This window comes from Diprion similis, chromosome 8 (assembly GCF_021155765.1).
Source record: "Diprion similis isolate iyDipSimi1 chromosome 8, iyDipSimi1.1, whole genome shotgun sequence".
NCBI classification, from domain to species: domain Eukaryota; kingdom Metazoa; phylum Arthropoda; class Insecta; order Hymenoptera; family Diprionidae; genus Diprion; species Diprion similis.
The window spans coordinates 11,609,899-11,626,051 of record NC_060112.1 but is presented as its reverse complement, the minus strand read 5'-3'; the positions used below and the strand labels follow the sequence as shown (position 1 = coordinate 11,626,051).

Here is a 16,153-nt window from a genome sequence, read left to right as displayed (position 1 = left end):
CAACCGGTCGATATTGTAGCCCGTATTCGTACGCTAAACGTGTTTTCAAATACATTTCTAATTTCACGATGCAAGTTATCTGATACTCTGAATATATTGCAAGATATCGAAGTACCTAATCAGTATTGAATGAGTGAATGGTCATTAAAATTTTTGTAAAGATGCTATTTGACCTGAAAAAAACCGTAGTTGAGCACATATTGCATCACAATTGCCACTTACCGTTGACTATTATCGCTTAAACATATTCTTTTGAAAATAAACAGAATGTGGAGATGAAAACGAATTTTCTCAGGTTCCGTAATAGTAACGATAATAGCTATTTCAATTCCATTTTCAATTTTTCGATGCTACTCTGACTGACATCGAATACGCGATCGAATAGCAACATCGACTCGGTCTTTCGATAGGTCGAATTCGATTTTCGCCCTCAACTTCCTCTGTTTGCGACTGGCTCCGTTGGTACGTTTCCTCCGTCGTTGTTGCTCGTGAAATCTCAAAATATCTACTCTAAATAACATCCATCTAAAGTTTTAAATATCAATTGAATGGTATTCGTAGACCGATGCATCTATTAGAATCAATATTTCATCAAATAAATACATTATCTTTGGTGACTCGTTGTTTTTAGGTTAGAGTGTCGTCGTTTGAGGGATATTGTCATGCCTCGCGAGGTTTGACGTGCCGATCAAACCAATGCTAGGCCACAAATTGCTCCACGATACTTATAATCTTATATTTATCATTGTTTTGTTCCCAGATTTCGAGCCATGGGTCGTGTAATTCGTGCTCAGCGTAAGGGAGCTGGATCAGTCTTCCGCTCCCACACCAAAAGGAGAAAGGGAGCACCAAAACTTCGCTCGCTTGACTTCTCGGAACGTCATGGATACATCAAGGGTGTCGTTAAGGTAAGAACCTATCCATTTCTTCTGAAATACGTCGAAATTCGATTGCATAAAACACCAGTTGCTATTACTTTCCGGGCGTGTCGAACGGACGTAATCGCTTTGAGGTTATACTTCTGTTTATATCTCACATCGACACAACGTGGTCAGAAAATATGGAAAGCTGGGAATGCTGAAAATTTCAAGTTTAGCCGCTGAATTGCTAAGTAATGAGTCATTTGTTTTGAGAAATTCACTCGGTAGCATTCATGTTCTCATTTCACCGCCTTGCATAGTTGCGCACCTGAGATTCACTTCTCTTTTTGCTGTATAACCAACCCTAAGAATTTTTAAGAGTTATAGGCAATAATCAGACTACCACACAGAGCAAATTTGAATAATTCTTGTGGCTTTAAAAGTTTCGAAAATATTGTAAACTGAGATATATTTCAAAACTGCGTCTAGAGGCTTGAGCTAGCAGCCAGATTTAGCGATCAAAGGTTCCAATGTTCACACGAATAAAGGAGCGAAGTCCAAAAATCAAAATTTTATGAAGTGCCTTGATCCTTCAATACTTTATAAAATTATGAGAATAAAACTGATCTGCATTTTTAAGTTTCCAAAAAATTTGATACATTTGGCTGTTAACTATGGCTGCTAGGTTTAGCTTCGTAACTACGTCAATTTTAATTAATATCCTACAATTAGACGGAATTGATTATTTAGCGACTTGATTGTACCTAAATGCTTACCTATGTTTTTGCTATCACGGTCTGAAGTATCCACAAAAACAATAAACCCTGCATGCCCAGTGGGGTTTATACAATTAGGAAAACTTCAACTTTTGAGGAAAAGTTACAAGTCAAGGTTTTCGTTGCTTTCGATGTATATTTGAATGAAACTGTTAGATAAAAATATCTTGAAATTCTCTGCATTTTTTATTTTGGTTACATCAAACTAGTAATATTTTATATGAATATTTCTGTAAGTATTGTAAGTATATGATGATTTCTAGTAATCCTACAACTGAAAGGTTATGAAGTGTAACATACTAGAGGCTCTTTCTGAAGCTAACTAGATTCAATCGTTAGGTTAACGTTTTGAAACCCCAATTTATTATTCATAAATTTTGCATTTTTATCCTCAGGACATTATCCACGACCCTGGCCGTGGTGCTCCATTGGCCGTAGTGCATTTCCGTGATCCATACAAATTCAAAACACGCAAAGAACTTTTCATCGCTCCCGAGGGCATGTACACTGGCCAGTTCCTTTACTGTGGAAAGAAGGGTAAATCGTTTGATTTTGTCCTAAAATATCGGTACCGAAAAGTGTGTTCTCTCATAGTTTTTGACAAACAAAGCTGTAAGAATGTTCCTTTGTGTTTAAAATTCAACAACTTCGGAAATACCTTCAAAGACCAATTTTGATTCTGCTTTAATGTGGATTTTCATAGTGTACAATTGATAACTGACATGATGAATTCTAGAATACCTACTGCCTAAGATTCTTGAGGAATAACATCTAGAGGCTCTTTCTGAAGTATCACAACAAGGATCTATAAACAACTCATATCAGGCAAATGGTTTTAAGTATTGTTTAAAAATGTTAACAGCTAACCTCCAGATCGGCAACGTTATGCCTGTTGGAACAATGCCTGAAGGTACAATTGTCTGCAACTTGGAGGAGAAGACCGGTGATCGAGGTCGATTGGCACGTGCATCCGGCAATTACGCCACTGTTATTGCTCACAATCCCGACACCAAGAAAACCAGAGTAAAGCTACCCTCCGGAGCTAAGAAAGTTATGCCTTCCAACAACAGAGCCATGGTCGGCATTGTTGCCGGTGGTGGTCGTATTGACAAACCAATTTTGAAGGCTGGACGTGCCTACCATAAGTACAAGGCTAAGAGAAACTGCTGGCCTAAGGTGAATTGAACGAAATGATATTACCAACTATTAAACTTTAGTTTGTCCTGGCGATTGACGCATTGTATGAGCAATTTAGTCGGAAAGTTTTTTTTTTTCTTTTCATAAAGAAAATCCGTCGATCGTGACGTTTACTCATCTTTATATGATAGATAAACGTACCAACGAAATTTGCTTCAACCAAAGAATTAATGATCGACAACTACTAAAATTCTCTATAGACCTTATCAATTATGACAGAAATGTAGACTATATATTTATAATTACTCGATGATGGTATGACATTTGAAACCTGAATCACAATACTGTGTGGACAAATACTAACTGAGGGTATAATCGTGTTGTTCAAATGCAAGTCGAACGTCAAATTTCAGTTGGCTAACCCTATTTATTTCACATTTAGGTTCGTGGTGTGGCTATGAACCCTGTTGAGCATCCTCACGGTGGTGGTAATCACCAGCATATTGGTAAGGCGTCTACCGTTAAGCGAGGAACCAGCGCCGGACGTAAGGTCGGTCTGATTGCTGCTCGTCGTACCGGTAGGATCAGAGGAGGAAAGACCGACACCAAGAAGGACGATTAGATTAAACGCTAATTTCCTGCAAGGTGTAAATTATACAATAAAATGAAAAAAAAAAAACTAAAAATAAAAATCGTACATAATTTACGTAATTCTTCCCTACTTGAAAAATCTCATTTAATTTCCAACGTGTTTAAGAAGAATTAACAAACTCGATCGTCGTGTAAAAATGACGCTTACTAGCAATTAGGTAAACTGATAGTAAGGCTATAACTTTTATGTGTCCAATAGAGAAAAAAAGGGAACGTAGATATAACATCCCATGTTCTGCAATATCGAAAAAAGATTTGAGAATGAATTCTCGATTGGTCTAGGAACGGACATGCTCTCGATCCAAAAATTATGTTCAAAATTGTGAGAAAAATTTCTTGAAAATCCGTTGATTCTGGTTCGTTGTATTCAGTGTTGAGTTGTAGCATTGCTAGCGGTGTGTACGTAATAAAGATTATAAAAAAATTAAGCAAGGGGTTAAATAACATCCAGTTTTTAATAATAAAAGAATCACAATCATTGTAGCAAAGATTTAAATCAACGAAACTCAGAGACGGAATAATTGTGAGAAAAAAATATCGCATCTAATTTAAAAGTCAAGTTTTTTCGTTCATGCGTCTTTGAACAATGACTAATGCAGGAACTCATGGTGCAAGATGTGAACTGATCCTGGATATCAAGAAACAAATTAACTTTGAAATATTATAAAAAAAACATATTTCAATGCCGAAATGACAATCTAATCGTTATCTACTATTTCAGGATTATGAATATGACTTTGCATTGTTATTCAATAAAGCTCAAGTAATGTTACTTCATCATCTATTGCTTGAATCTCAGTGTGAAATATTTTGTGGTTTTAGTGAATACTTGATTCTAGATTTCGGTTGCTCACACAAAATATTTTTTCTAATTTAACTGGTGAACAACATATTCTAGTTCTTCACCTTTGTAAACTCTGAAAATGTATCGCGAAATAGGTTTAACTGTTGATGCAGTATTCAAAAATATTGGAAAATATTTTCGAATATTTCGCAGTAAAAGCATTGGGGAGAATCTCAAAATCTTTCCATCGAAAATTACTGTTATAAAATGTGATAAGGCGTCTCGTCACCCTGGTCACTCGGAAAAGGGGTATATTTTTAAAAAATTCGTAAACTCGAAAGTATAAAATGAATATTTTTATTTTCTAACACAAAATGAGAAACTGCTTCAAGAATGCCTCAATTAAATTTTAGTTCAAAATAATAAAAAATCGTGGTGCTGCAGACATTTCGGCCGTGTTGGAAATGAGCCGCGAGTTTCGAACTCGTTTCGAGATTTGCTAATCGACAATCGAGTACATACATCTATCCGGCCTATCCGGCACACTGAAATATAATAATATTATAATATTATATTTCAGTGCTCAGAACTATGCTCGGGACCCTGTTCTCGACATAGAGATGATATTTTCGGACAAATTGATATCGTAGAACCGGCGTTCTAGAATCGAGGTGGCGCTACTGGGCAACGGCGCGTTCGGGCCAATCAGAATGGATTATTGCCAGCTACTAGGAACTAACGAGAAGTATCCGGAAGAAAATACCGTTGCTTAATACCGTCGGGAAGAAAGGGAGCATTGACTGACGCCCGCGGCCGAAATCGCGTCAGTATTCATGCGAAACCCGGTTGAGTTAAGTGAATAGCCTCATTCCTAGCGTCATATTGGCAAGCGGAAGCGCTGTGTCGGCCATTTTGAGTATCGCCGCAGCCATTTTTTTTTGCGTCGACGTCAAGCGGAGTCAGGCCTTTGTGTCAGGGCAGGCGGCCAGTGTAACTTGGCTGGAGTATCTTTTGTGCGAGAAAAATTGTTTTTTGAGATAGATTGAGCCGAGTTTCTACGCGAGAGCCACGAAACCTACGTATCGAGACGGAGTAATATGAGTAATGCAGCCAACCAGAATGGATCAGGTCTAGAGCAGCAGGTAATCAAACAATCCCATAAATTATTTGTCACATTCTATTCATCGCGGTTCCTCTCCACTCGATGCCATGCACATCGAGTCTTGTGCCATGCCGAATTTTTGCCACTCTTCTCTTCGCTCTTTTTCCCGATATCGAGTCTGCTTATCGTCCGGCCGAATTTCGCGAGCTTTTCCGTCACGGGTGCCCAGTAGAAAGCCCAATTAACGGATTTCTAATTTTCTGCAAAAATTACATGACATCCTCTTGGGATAATGGCGGCCAACGATTCCTAGAACGGCATAGGTAGCTTACCTCGTTTCGTTGACGAGACATGTCGAATACACAGCAATACGTGGTCTAGACTTCGTCTGGCTCTACATCGTGACGGGAATATCATTGGGCGGTTTAATAAAACACATTTCACCTTGCTCCGTTGATATTAATTTTTCTCTTGTCGCACATTCTCTTCCTACGGAAAATCCGTTATACATGGGTAATGATCGCGATCTAGAATAATCAGGAAATCTTGCCGATTTTCGTATACTGGAAGATTGTTCATGATTTTGTTGAAAACCTTCTATATACTCACGACTCGCTTAGCCGCCGTCATTTCTGCGTAAAGATCTCTTATCGTGTGTAATTAACATACAACTTCTGATTGGATCTGCAAACTGTACTTTTCTAATGAATCATATCAAGCCTTCATCGTCTGCATGTGTAAAACGTGGAAACACACACACACATATGCACATGTTTAAATTTGGGGATGTACCAAATGTGTCAGCGATTAGTTCTCGGAGAACCAAATTTGCGCTTTCACAGCAGGAGCATAAATTGAGAAAGGAAAAGAGAAATTCCCTGTCATGCGTATGACTCATTGATAAAAAACTATAAGCTAGATATACAAAAGCAAAAACTCTTGAGGAACTTTGTATTTTTTTCTTTCAAATCACATTGAATATAGTTTGCGTCTCGGCACTTGTAGCCCAACATCCAGTGCTGGTTTCTTGAACAATACGTAAGTATCAGGGAATTTTTTTTCCAAATTGCACACTTTTTTCGCACTCTGCCTATTTATATATAGATTTGGTTGTTAACCGATGAAAAAGTAATTACATAATGCGATTACATGATTTATTATTGGTACATGTTGCTAGCTAACATAATCTTCATTCCTTTTTCACTCTTACACAAAATTAGAACATTTTCGAAACTGCGAAGACATTTCATGACTATTTTAATTTTCCAGTGCATTAATTTTAACTGACTTTTCAGTTTGCTGGTCTGGACTTGCAGAACTCCCGCCAGCCAAGTGGGGGTCGCTACGTACCACCTCATCTCCGCAATAAGCCCGGAGGTCAGTAGACTTGTTGAGTTAATCTACTTGTTCAAATCAAGTTGCAAATATAAATTTTCAAGGTACACGATTATCACAGAATTCATCAAAGTATTTCAGGCAATATTCTGGAAACATTTAAGGTTCAAATTTGTGAAAATTTTCCCAAGTTTGAAACAGGAATCTTTGGCTATCTTTCATAATTTGGTTAAATCTCGTCACAAGTCTCTGGTAACAACATTGTGTTGCGAATTTTTTATTTTCATATTCACTAATCTAACTCAGTTCATATGAGATTGCATAATTAATGTTGAAGGGGAAAAAATAAGGTCATTCGGCAGTTAGTTTGTATCAGAGCAATGATTGCAGTAGGCAAAGTAAATGAGGTGATGATAGTTCGGACTAGAATGTCTTCTCGTTGCCATCATTCTTCTAATTTAAGCATTTGTGAATAAACGCAGCAGGTCAGTAAAATTGTGCTAGCATTTTAAAATTTTGATACTGATACGTCAATTTTACTGAACTGTATTATCACAGTTTGCAATTTTACTCGGTAGTCAAAGCACTGAGACAATATAATCTTGATGAATTTTGAAAGTCTTTACTAGTGGTGAAGATTATACTTTTGCAACCTACTTTATAGATTTCACATATTTGGTCAAAACACATTGCGAAATTATTTTTAAGTTGGAGCTTTTTTTTCAACACCTATTTTCATTTATTTATCTTCTTATAATTCAAATTTCTCATAATCCATGTACAAAACAAAAAAAATTTCAACGCGCAATTTTAATTTCGGTACCTTACTTCTTACAAAAATATACTTTATTTCAATACTTATATTTACGAAAAAATTGTTCAGGTCCTGCGCCATTAGGCGGTGATTCCAATTCACCACCAAGCAACTCGAGGCAACCTAGCGACAGAGACAGAGGAGGTGATAGAGATCGAGAACGTGGTAGAGGAGGTGGAGGCGGCGGAGGCCGTGACGGCGGCTCTGGCTACAGAGATTCTCGCGGGGGTGGCCGTGATATTGACTTTGGTAACTTTGGAGGTCGCAATCGTCGCGGTGGCAATCAAGAGAACGGGGGAGGGCGTGATCAGCGCTACCCGAGCAATGACAACCGAGATGGTGGTTCAGGTGGCGGCAATGACCGCTGGCAGGAACAGCAACCTCGAAATGACCGCTGGCAAGAGTCCAGAAATGATAACAGGTACACTTTTGTCATGTTAATTTGAGAAATTTCATCACATGTATGACATACGTTTGTAATTATAATTCAGTTGGCCCTAAAGAAAAATACTATCCAAGTATACCGGAAGACGTTTCCAGTCAAGGAGTTGGAAAAAAATAATAACAATTTAATAACTAAAAAGTGGTGATCAAATTTTCAAAGAAATCTTTACAGTAAATTTCACAATCACATTCGAACGGAAGTAATCTTGATTTTGTGAAATCATAGATCAAGTGGCAATGGAGGTGGAAGATGGAAAGATAGCGAGGGTGGCGGTGGACGCGAGGGTGGCAGGGATGGCGGAAGAGGACGAAATGAAGTTGACTGGACAATCCCGACAACGAGGGATGAGAAGCTGGAGCTGGAATTGTTTGGAACAGGAAATACTGGAATCAATTTCAGCAAATATGAGGATATTCCCGTTGAGGCCACCGGCGATAACATACCTCCACACATCACATGCGTACGTAAAATAACTCCAGCATTTTCAATCTAGTTTGAACATAAAAAAATCGAATTGATTGAATAAATTAAAAGATGATAGAAAATGTTGACACATGTTGTATTAATTTGTTATTTACAGTTCGATGAAGTACAGCTGACAGCAATTGTAAAGAACAGCATCACTCTTGCTGGTTACGATAAGCCGACGCCGGTCCAAAAGTATGCGATTCCGATCATCATCGGGCGTCGCGACGTCATGGCCTGCGCGCAGACCGGATCTGGTAAAACTGCGGCATTCTTAGTGCCGATATTAAATCAGATCTATGAATGCGGTCCCCGACCTCCCCCACCCAATGCTGCCGGCGCAAACTTTGGAAGGCGCAAGCAATACCCTCTGGGTTTAGTTTTGGCTCCCACCAGAGAACTGGCTACCCAGATATACGACGAAGCGCGCAAGTTTGCTTACAGATCAAGGATGCGTCCTGCTGTTGTTTACGGTGGTGCCAATGTTAGCGATCAGTTACGTGAGCTTGATCGCGGTTGCCACCTTCTTGTCGCCACTCCTGGTCGTCTCGTCGACATGCTTAATCGCGGGAAAATTGGTCTGCACAATTGCCGGTTAGTTCAATTAGCATTCTGTAGTCCAATTCACGTATATTACTGCATATGATTTGGATTCTTATTTTTTTTTAAGGTTTGAAGGTTTCGTGCTACAACTTAATACACTAATTTGGTATTTAACATTCAGGCGTAACTTATATAAAAAGATAGGTTTCTTGATCACGAAAAACAATATTTTACTCAAATTCGAAATACGTACGTCATTTGGTGCAGTTTGAATTTCATTTTACCGAAAATTTGGAACGCTTAAGTTGAACATACATATGAAAAGTATACAGAAAGGATCATAACAACACCTCTGTATTATAAGATTGGAACAAAAATTGGAAACGGACAGAATGGAGTAGACGCGTTAAAAGTACATCCGCAAAGTCCATTCCTACAATCCTGATTATAGTACGATTTCGAATAATTTGATCAAAGTACCAGAGTCTAGAGTAATTTTTGAGAAAATAATGCATATAGTAATGCCTTTTGCAGAAATTGAATGAACACAGTGAATTCTGTCATCATGCCAGTAATCATTTTAAGATTCGTCAAACTATTAAACTTTCAACCAACATCCGGGAAAGTCAGGGAAATTTAAATATCAAGCTTACCAAGCCTTACTATAAAATTTAAGCAGAAGTGAGATAAAATTGTTGTCCTGAATTGAAACTTGTTTATTCCTCTTATGGAAATAGTATCTGAGATTACATTTGTATGTAGACAAAAAAATGATAACTGTTTTGATTCTTGTGTATTTTAGGTATCTGGTATTAGACGAAGCGGATCGAATGCTTGACATGGGTTTCGAGCCGCAGATTCGTCGCATAGTAGAACAAGACACCATGCCTCCAACTGGGGAACGACAGACCCTTATGTTCTCTGCCACTTTTCCCAAAGAGATTCAGATGCTAGCTCGCGACTTTCTGGACAATTATATTTTCTTGGCAGTCGGTAGGGTTGGTTCTACGTCTGAAAATATCACCCAGAAGATAGTTTGGGTTGACGAACATGAAAAACGATCTTATCTTCTTGATCTACTCCAAGCCAACAACCTCACTCAGCCTAGTAAGTCGTTTCAAATTTTTCGCTCAAGCATATTCACGTATTCCGAGATAAAACTGAGACACTACGCAGAACAATGTTCTTTCTATTATACTTATTTGAGTAAACATTTTCTACAGGTGCGGAATCACTCACACTGGTTTTCGTTGAAACAAAAAAAGGAGCTGACACATTGGAGGAATACTTGCACCAAGCAGGTTATCCCGTGACTAGTATCCACGGTGATAGAACTCAGCGTGAGCGTGAAGATGCATTGCGCCGTTTCCGCGCGGGATCAGCACCTATTCTCGTTGCGACAGCTGTCGCTGCACGAGGTCTTGATATTCCTCACGTTAAACACGTAATCAATTTCGACTTGCCCGGTGATGTCGAAGAGTATGTACATCGTATTGGGCGTACCGGACGTATGGGGAATCTAGGTACGTTTGTCACATATGTCAGTACTTGTCACTATTTTCCTGGTTAAACTGGTTTTTAGTGCTTCTCAAACTCTGGAAACGGTTCGATACAAGTTCTCATGCATTTTTTACTCTAGTCAAACAATTGCAGCAATTTTTACTCAGTCAAACAAAGCGTTAAATTTCAAAATAAAATAGTAGAATCGATTATAATTTGAAGTCAGGTCGGCGAACAAAGCAAGTTTTGACTGTTATAAAATACCGGAATCGTTGTGTTCCATGAGATTTCTTAAGATCCAAAATCTATTAACTGCTAGTAAACTGCTCAAAATATTAAGATTCACTAGCTTAGGCTAACATGAACGATTCCGTCTAATTAAACTTTTATCCGTTTATTTTACAGGAGTAGCCACTTCATTCTTCAATAGTAAAAACCATAATTTAGTACGAGAACTAGTGCAGCTTCTGATAGAGGCTAACCAGGAGTTACCCCCGTGGTTAGAGAATATGTCAATGGAGGTGCGACACTCTGGCGGTGGTGGTGGTGCACGAAGACCAGGTAGCACTAAGAGCAGCGGTGGTCGTTTCGCCAGTGCTTTCGGGGCGAGAGATTACCGTCAGCAGCCTGGTGCAGGATCTGCACGAAACAACGGAGCCGGAAGACCTGGAAGTTATGGCGGTTAGTGATGTTTTTAATAATATGGCATTGTGTCAATTTTATTCGTTCTGTCGCTAAAGTCTTGGGGTCCTACTTAGACTCGTCGTATTAAATACACCAATTTTGAAGAGTGTTTCATCATTGTTGAATTCAGTTTTCAATCTTAACTTCGATTAAACTGCAGATTATAATTTATTAGGAAGCCAGCTTCATACATCACAATTTCTATAGCCATTGAATGTTCGTTTGCAATAGGGGGTTACGGAGGATACGGAGGCAGTTACAACAACTCATCCTACAATACTTCATCGAACAATGGTGGCGGTGGCACAGACTGGTGGGGCGGCAAGTAGATGGAAGACGATTATCCACCACAATTTAATAATACAAATATAACACTAAAATTGGGTTACGTGTAACGAACACACACAATCACTCGCTTACTCACTTCCCGTGCACTTCACTCCGAACCCTAATCTCAATACATGGATACAGACATTTACACATACACATATACAATATACACGATGAAACACCGCTAAATTACGAGATGTATATTTGAAAAAAGAAGAAAAAAAAAACGATACAAAAGCAGAAAAAAATACTGAGATATAAAAAAAATATGAACAAACTAAATATACCTCGAGAAGTCATTAAAAATTACCTAATCGCTGGAAAAAAATATGAGAAAATATGGATAGTTAAAATTTGCTCCTTAGTTTAATTATTTACAGACATCTCTCTGCGGTGAAAAAAACATCGTCGATAGACACAAGTAGAAAATAATCATTAATGAATCGTTATTACTATTCCAAATAACGATGTAGGTTCAACCTTAGCGAAAATTTTTAGAACTCCTGTCAGGGCTTATGGGGCTCGTTAAGGTTTAGAGTAAATTAAATTCAGAGCGTGGTTTGAAAAATGTGCTATTAAAATCGTAAAATGGAACGACACGCGATGTCTATTTCCAAGTTTCGTTGCTTGAATATAATAAAGCATAAACTAATATTTTGACACATTTTTCAAATCGCGTATACCATCGCTAAAAATTAAGTAATTTCTATAACAATTTTCTTTGAATTTATTATATCATTAAACGACGAATGGTATTTTTTTGTTTTGCCGTCCCCAGAAAATAAAACAAAATTATAACGCTACACACGACTCACATGTAGCAACAGTGTAAACTAAATGACAACGCGCTATTCTAAGAGCCATTAGTAAATCGTTACTTGAAAGAATTTAAAGGAGCTGGATAACGTCTTGAAATATCTTTAGAAATTAATCTTTTGTTGTGTTCATGCCACAATATATAGGTAGATATACGTGTATATAAATTTTGTAATATTTAAAGGCGCTGGTATCATCATTATCATCCCCGGTGGTGCCATTGTGCAAATTTTTACATAATGAACAATTATTAAACGAATTTAAGTAATATTTTTTCCGTTTATAAATAGTAATATTAGTAATTTTTACATTAAATAAGTTATATTACAAGAAATTTCAATGTGTTCAGAGACTCTGTGGCAATTAAGATGTTTGGAACACTATTTCTAAATGTCACAATGACGTCCTGTGTAAGTTCTTAGCTGTACACACGAGTGGATAATTTGTCATTATGAAAGAAAAGAAAAATGGCTACGTCAGAATACGCGCGGAAGGATTAAGAAATGAACTTTCAAAAATATTTAATAATACGGTTGCAGTTACAGGGGGTAATTAAAAAAAAAAAACCAAGTGCTGCGCATTTGCCAATAGGAAGGCCCAGATATTTGAAGGAAGATAATGTATGGTCTATGGACTATGAGGCAACATCGTGCATACATATTCTAATATTTTATAACTATCGATCAGTATACTACGCTATATATATATACACACAAACATGAATATATATATATATAAATAAACATATTAATTAATATGCATAAATACATTACGTTAAAATATAACAAAATGATTAAGGAAAAAAAGAACGACTGTGATATTGAACGATCTTGGGGACATTCAATTTCTACGCAAATTGATAAATGCACGATTAAGGAAATATACCAATAATGAATTAATTAAATTTATTGATGATTGAATGTCAGAGAATACCAGCTCACTGTTTTGAGCTATGGAAAGAATATTGAGTCGTTACAAATAATAAACAACATGAATTTGGCTGTTGTCCGATCGGGGAGGGCTGAACGCTCTTGCGGTCCTAAAACTATTTTAGGGCATTGTTTCTACTTAAACAGAAAAAAGTGTATAAATAGTGAATAAACGCGCGTTGATAATATGTTAATATCATTGATAACGATGTTGGTAGGGCTTTATAGAACGTTGTTCAAATATCTCTTCTGCGTCCGTCAGACTCTTAATACCTATTAAATCTGTGTGACACGTAAAACTAGAAACAAAAGAAGAGTACAAATTCGATTCGCATGACAACTGACAGGATTCGTAAGCTTGTCGTACATGTTATATAGATAGTGCAATCGAGTGCGTGAGAAGTATGGCAGTGCCGTGCGTATGACCATGGACATGGACCAATGTGTGCAGAAGAATGAATGCCTCTCGGAGGAATGACGATTATTTCAAGTAGACTTTCAAATAGTGTTTGAAAAGGAAATAAATTATACAAAATCACGTATTGTTAACTTTCAATGGTATCGGATATGAACAAATTTTACTAAGCGTAAATAATCAATTATCAATTATTCGCTCAAGGCCCTGCCGCAGAAGTGATGAGAAATTAGGGTTCGAAATTTGAGTAAAGGAACCTGTTACGTCTGGTTCTTTGCGTAGTACAAATTTTAACTTCATATACTACAAATTACCTGCAGTCTAGACTTTAGAATTTGAAAATACAAAAGTTATAGAACAAAATTAATTTCATTTCAGTATTTACACCAGTCTTACTTACACGGCAGTAATACTTCACTGAATTAATTTTTCAAATTTTAGCCTTTCACCATTTTTCACACTAGAAATTTAAATCTATTCAGTGGTGACAGAAATCAATTATGATTGCTATGAAAGATTTCTGCTGTATATGCGAACGTGAGTAATGTAGAATCACCGACCCTAAATACAGTTCAAATTGAGAGTTCATATGGCACGAGTTGACTAGCAGAAACGAAAAAATCATTTAATTGAACAGCTGCAATCAATTTGTTATTAAGTTTGTATAAATTGACAAAGTATGATACTATGATTTAGATTTCTCTTAGCATATTTTAGGTGATGAAATAGAAGAAAAATAATAATTAATTAAACGGACCTATTTATTAATCTACTTAGTATTTATTTTCTCTTTTTGTTTTGTAATTCGTTGCTTTGTGTGTTCTTTTCTATCTCTTGTATTTTCTGAAGCGCACCTTTTTACGTTGTGTTTAGTCCTCTGGAGATTATCGGACTAGCAGCCTTGCAAAACAGTATATATACACACACGTATATGTATATATATGTAAACAATCGAATGATTATAATCAGAGAAAACATGGTTGCACTTACAATAGTTGCAAAACTGCGTTGCTGTAGGAAAAGAAGGGCTATGGATATTAATTATCGCAAACATGCACACAAACATATATATATAGAAAGGAGGATGTTGACTGTGACTGCAATCATTTCTAAGAGAATACATAATTACAAACTTATAATATATAATAATATAATATAAACATGTCATAACATTGCATACTACATTCTGTCCTATCATTTTTACACGTTCCGTTTAATGGCATTCCAGTAACCGACTACAGAGTTTTTCAAACATGTTCATGTAGCGCTGTAACAAATATCCGTGTATTGGTCAGCGCCCATAGTATAGTTGAAACTCCGCCGACTGTCATTAAATGTTACGTAAAAAGCAAAGATAAAATTAAACCATTCATAATGTAACACATTAATTTATGATAAAGTAAAGGAAAAACAAAAGGAACAAAAGGAAAAAAAAATTTGTACAAGGCGGGATGGCAAAAATGTCTAATGTAAGAACGTTTAATCTGATTGAAAAATCAGCATAGATTTTCATTAAAAAAGTCGTGATAATGGGTATAATCGGTACATATGATTTTTGGTTTTTTCAATAGAAGGGGAAAAAATTGATCCGTTATGCATATACTTCTTTCGATGCTTAATAACGAGGTGACAAGTAGCAGTAAGATTTGTCATCTGCTTACAGAATTTTTCATACCGGACGACGTGCATGCCCAAGTAATACACAATCTATTTCAATTTTTACTAATAATAAATAGTTATTACACAATTTTCATAGTAAAAGGAAAAATGATATAGATATATCGCATTGGCGAATGTACCATTCGGTCAGAGATTTACTAGTGATCACAGGTTTAATATGCTATCTTAGTTGAATTATTAAAAGAAATCTAGAAAAATTAAAGTAACAAAAAAAAAAAAAAATATCAATCCAATCACTTGTACCTTGTGCAGGTATTCCAATCAATAAATAGAAAACAATGAAAAAAAATTACGTACATTATGTCTCAAACGTATGAAATACCTGAAGTACAGCATAAAAAAACTCGTGGTTTTCCTTTGCATTTTACACGAGCAACCAATCCCGTTTAGGGTAATTAATAAATGGGTGCGGGAAGCCGACGATTAATTAAATTTGCAAAGGAACAATCTGATTTAATGTGAATGTATTGTTCTGCATACGTTCAATGATTATCGGATCAAACGTTATTTGTTTGTTTGTAGTATTATGTGAGTTATTACCGATGTGAGGAGTGACAGGAGAATAACTAAAAGCAAATGATACAATAAAGATTAAAGAAAAAAGCAACAAGAATGATGCAGCTTCAGGTGTATTTATTTCAGTCAGTTTCACAATAAAGTAGATCTTTATAACAATAATTACATTTCAGGGAATTATATGTTTTTAGTGTTGAATTACAGTATCAATGTTATCCCTAATAATCATTATTCAAATTGAATATTTTTTTGAAGAGAAATGTTAGGTACAAAACACAGGATATTTAATGTGGACATTTGAGGTCGGTTTCCCTCGTCATTTATTCGTAAGTTTCTATAATTTGTTGGAACTCGTTTTCACAAATTCAGTT

General features: G+C 36.5%; 2 protein-coding genes across 2 annotated transcripts; both read left to right on the top strand.

Annotated features, from left to right (window-relative positions):
• The first annotated feature begins 348 nt into the window (after positions 1-348).
• Positions 349-3,484, top strand: LOC124408909 (60S ribosomal protein L8). The gene is made up of 5 exons (XM_046886208.1): positions 349-462; positions 761-908; positions 2,032-2,173; positions 2,499-2,812; positions 3,216-3,484. The coding sequence occupies exons 2-5, from the start codon at positions 771-773 to the stop codon at positions 3,393-3,395; spliced, it is 774 nt and encodes a 257-aa protein (XP_046742164.1). The 5' UTR covers positions 349-462; positions 761-770; the 3' UTR covers positions 3,396-3,484.
• Positions 3,485-5,146: 1,662 nt separating this feature from the next.
• LOC124409866 (ATP-dependent RNA helicase bel) lies at positions 5,147-15,474 on the top strand. The gene is made up of 9 exons (XM_046887781.1): positions 5,147-5,350; positions 6,606-6,687; positions 7,529-7,880; positions 8,130-8,364; positions 8,485-8,963; positions 9,715-10,019; positions 10,136-10,435; positions 10,818-11,093; positions 11,328-15,474. Exons 1-9 carry the CDS (start codon positions 5,306-5,308, stop codon positions 11,423-11,425), a joined length of 2,172 nt encoding a protein of 723 aa, XP_046743737.1. The 5' UTR covers positions 5,147-5,305; the 3' UTR covers positions 11,426-15,474.
• Positions 15,475-16,153: the final 679 nt, after the last annotated feature.

What these genes read in the sequence shown, in the direction of transcription:
- LOC124408909 (XM_046886208.1), top strand. Translation starts at nt 771, where the DNA reads ATGGGTCGTGTAATTCGTGCTCAGCGTAAGGGAGCTGGATCAGTCTTC. An exon ending in ACATCAAGGGTGTCGTTAAG is followed by an intron (nt 909 to 2,031) that starts GTAAGAACCTAT and finishes TTTTATCCTCAG; the next exon opens with GACATTATCCACGACCCTGG. An exon ending in CCTTTACTGTGGAAAGAAGG is followed by an intron (nt 2,174 to 2,498) that starts GTAAATCGTTTG and finishes AAATGTTAACAG; the next exon opens with CTAACCTCCAGATCGGCAAC.
- LOC124409866 (XM_046887781.1), top strand. Translation starts at nt 5,306, where the DNA reads ATGAGTAATGCAGCCAACCAGAATGGATCAGGTCTAGAGCAGCAG. An exon ending in GATCAGGTCTAGAGCAGCAG is followed by an intron (nt 5,351 to 6,605) that starts GTAATCAAACAA and finishes CTGACTTTTCAG; the next exon opens with TTTGCTGGTCTGGACTTGCA. An exon ending in TCTCCGCAATAAGCCCGGAG is followed by an intron (nt 6,688 to 7,528) that starts GTCAGTAGACTT and finishes AAAATTGTTCAG; the next exon opens with GTCCTGCGCCATTAGGCGGT.